General features: G+C 37.6%; 1 protein-coding gene across 1 annotated transcript; it reads left to right on the top strand.

Annotated features, from left to right (window-relative positions):
* The first annotated feature begins 377 nt into the window (after nt 1-377).
* On the top strand, nt 378-1,202 carry LOC130051402 (uncharacterized). Its single transcript, XM_056153310.1, has one exon. The coding sequence runs from the start codon at nt 551-553 to the stop codon at nt 1,133-1,135; it is 585 nt and encodes a 194-aa protein (XP_056009285.1). The 5' UTR covers nt 378-550; the 3' UTR covers nt 1,136-1,202.
* Nucleotides 1,203-3,364: the final 2,162 nt, after the last annotated feature.

Below are 3,364 nucleotides of genomic sequence, written 5' to 3'. Positions count from 1 at the left end.
AAGTTATACCGTTTGTCATAAGGTTGATTTGTTAGTTTAACGTTAACATCTATATTCAGGAAAATATTCAAATTGAAGACTTTGTGGTTTCTTTTATGAAAGGTGAAGATAACGAATAGTGATCAATCTCATAACTCCTATAAAGAATATAAAATAACGAGTTGGGCAAACACGGACCCCTGGATATACCCGTGGGGATCCGGGTTAAAATAGGTCTTCCATCACCCTTTGCTTATCGTAAGAGGCGACTAAAAGGGTAGTCCTTTGGACGAAACCGCAAAACTCGTCACAACAGGCGTGGCACGATAAAGATCCCTCCCTGCTCAAAGGCCTAAGTTACAAACATTGGCCTAAATTTTTACAGCCCTCAATCTAATTAAAATTAGATCCTTTGATCCGCTCATCTACTATCGCTACACAAGGATCTAACAACTCTCCATAAGAGGTCATCTCAGATTGAACTTTGTTGAGAAAATAGCACCCAATCAAATTCTAATCTCTTGACCAATCAGAATATCGCATCTAAACTACTGTTCGGGAGTGTGAAAAAATGGCGGCACCTACAATCGACAACATTGTCGAAGAACTATTACCGGATTTTGGCGTGAACGCTCTGAAACCGGAACAGAAGGAAATAATTAGCAATATTACAAAGAAGAAAGATTGCATTGCTGTCTTGCCAACTGGGTTTGGAAAGTCGTTGCCATTCCAGGTTTACGCTGCAGCTCAGAAACGAACTAGTCGTGAGGCTGGACATGTACTCGTATGTTCGCCATTGATAGGCCTGATGAAGGACCAGACCAAAAAGCTGTCTCGTATCAGTTACTTAAGCGTTGGCTACAAAGGTAATACTCATGATACGACTAAATGTATAGTTTCAGCTTCGAAAGCTTCTTCCATGTCGCAGTACCGTTTCGATCAACTTCTTTTATTAGAAATGAAAACCCGCACAGACAACAAATATTACATAAACTATATATCCTGCGTGGTGTGGACGGCGAGGCTGGTATGGCCGCAGCCATTTTACTTGTTTATATATACGTTCGGAAGACGTCGTTTCCGAGAATATACAATCGCACCGACGATTCTCAAGCCGATCGCTGATTGGTCAATGCAAAAGTTCAATCTGAGATGACCTCTTATGGAGAGTTGTTAGATCCTTGTGTAGCGATAGTAGATGAGCGGATCAAAGGATCTAATTTTAATTAGATTGTACAGCCCTTCACCGGCAATAGTGACGTCTCCATTTGAGTGAAAAATTCTCGAAAGGGACGTTAAACAATATACAACCAACCGTTTTTATTAACGAAGCAGATGTCTTATGATATCAATAGCTTAGCCAATGTTAATGCCAAACTCCCCGTCGAGGCCTCATTACGTCATCTACGTATAGACCCCTCCTGACTGACGCAGAACAAGAAACATATTTGTATATTGTGAGTCCGCGATTCTCACGCGGGCAAATAACACTAAAGAAGTAGTTCGTAGTTACAGCTTGAAAATATTGACATTAAAACATTAATATAAAAGTATGTATTTTATTTTAAACATAAAATGATCAAAAGATCACTAGTAGGGAGACCCTGTTCAAATTATAGTGTAAAGTAATGAATTTGATGTTTACGTGTTACGTTTGATTTTATGTTTTTTCGTCATTCTACAGTGACGTCACACAATATAAGCGGCCGCGTGGTTTTGTACAATCGTAACTACTCGGCTAATTCCGTAACCGCAAATGAACCTCGTATGTAGTCTCGTTCAACCAGACACCCAGCTGTCTCCGCAAATCTCCGACGTCGGAGATTTACGGAGAAAGCAGAGCGTCTGGTTGCACGAGACTACCTCGTATGTGGACCGACGCCATCAAAGGGAAAAGAGTACCAATTCATTTCCCATAGACCTTTATGTTAACCTTTGGCCCTCTCACTAATTAACTATATCGATTTTAAACAAATGACCGCAAACATTTCAAAGTTCATTCCAAATTTTGATAAAAAATGACAAAAAATATATAGGGTCCCGTGCCTTTTATAGGCCATATTTGTACTTTTTTTTTTTTTTTTTTTTTTTTTTTTTTTTTACAACACAGCAATCTGCAGTAAATTACACACTTCATTTTAAGCACATCCCTACCATGGTAATTTCCTCAGTCATTTCTCGATTTTGTGCGACAATTTTTCATCCTGACAATTAATTTGAACCTCTATAATATTTCTTTCAATTCCAAATAATTTCACTTTTGATATTAGCCAATCACGCAACACCTAGACATTTATACCTCCGCTCAATCTGTGTCCGGGTTACGCATACGGGGGTTTGGTACTCTCATTCCCAAAGGATGTTGCCATGTGTACATAAATGTAACTATGACGTCACAATATGAAACGCGAGTTTCAAATGCATCTAAGATACCATACATATCGAAGGTATTCTATACCACTATCAATTTTCACTTGTATGTTTATGTATTCGAGTGAATAAGATGCTGATGATACCAAAACAGAATCTGTCGTGAAAATGTATTCTCAAGATGAAAACAACCATGCCATTTTCGAAATCATCTGTATGGAAGTCACAAATTATCTTCATCCGCGATCTGTTCTGTTACTCTACCGCGGCCGTAACGGAGTAATACATCTGTGCTGAATTCCATTTTCATGCATGTAGGTTGCAAATGTGTCGCTAATGAATTGCGGATCATTATCTGTGGCAATGGATAGGAACAATCCAAATAAACTGAGCATTTCCTTTAAAGGGACTGGTTCACAATTTTTGAACAAAATATATTTTTTATTTTTGATGTAAAACATTAAAAGTATAACTCATTTAATATTGACAACCAAAATGTTGACCTTCTGAATGCAAGAATAAATTTTAAAGCTATATTCCACACTTAAATCTGTGTTATGTAAACAAAGACTCGAGTCTTTTTATGTATATGTAACCTCTGTAAATAAATTATTATCAATCCTTTATTACTCATTGTTGCATAAGTGTAAATGTTTTTTATTTCTGCGCTCAGGTGTGACAGACCACGTGTGTGTGTGTGTGTGTGTGTGTGTGTGTGTGTGTGTGTGTGTGTGTGTTTATAACTGACCACTGGACTTCCCTATACTTGTTTAACCGGTTTCTAATACTCACTCACTTTCCCGCTTTTACTAACCCAGGGCCCGCACTTTCGGCGCTACCCTTGAAGGGAACAGATGTAATTGAATAGCTGCATAGCATTTAGTCTTCATATTTCTTATTGAGGAAATATATGTACCGGTGTTTGGTAATTATTCATGATAATGTTAACTATATGTAATTGTGATATTCATTGTCATATTTAAACGTATTTCTAATTATTCATTTTATTTCAGGT

The sequence above is a fragment of the Ostrea edulis genome, chromosome 1 (assembly GCF_947568905.1).
Source record: "Ostrea edulis chromosome 1, xbOstEdul1.1, whole genome shotgun sequence".
Taxonomy (NCBI): Eukaryota; Metazoa; Mollusca; class Bivalvia; order Ostreida; family Ostreidae; genus Ostrea; species Ostrea edulis.
Note: the sequence above shows the minus strand (reverse complement) of the source record. Positions and strands in the feature narration are given on the sequence as shown.

Excerpts from the sequence above, each read along its gene's own strand:
- LOC130051402 (XM_056153310.1), top strand. The coding sequence starts at position 551 with ATGGCGGCACCTACAATCGACAACATTGTCGAAGAACTATTACCGGAT.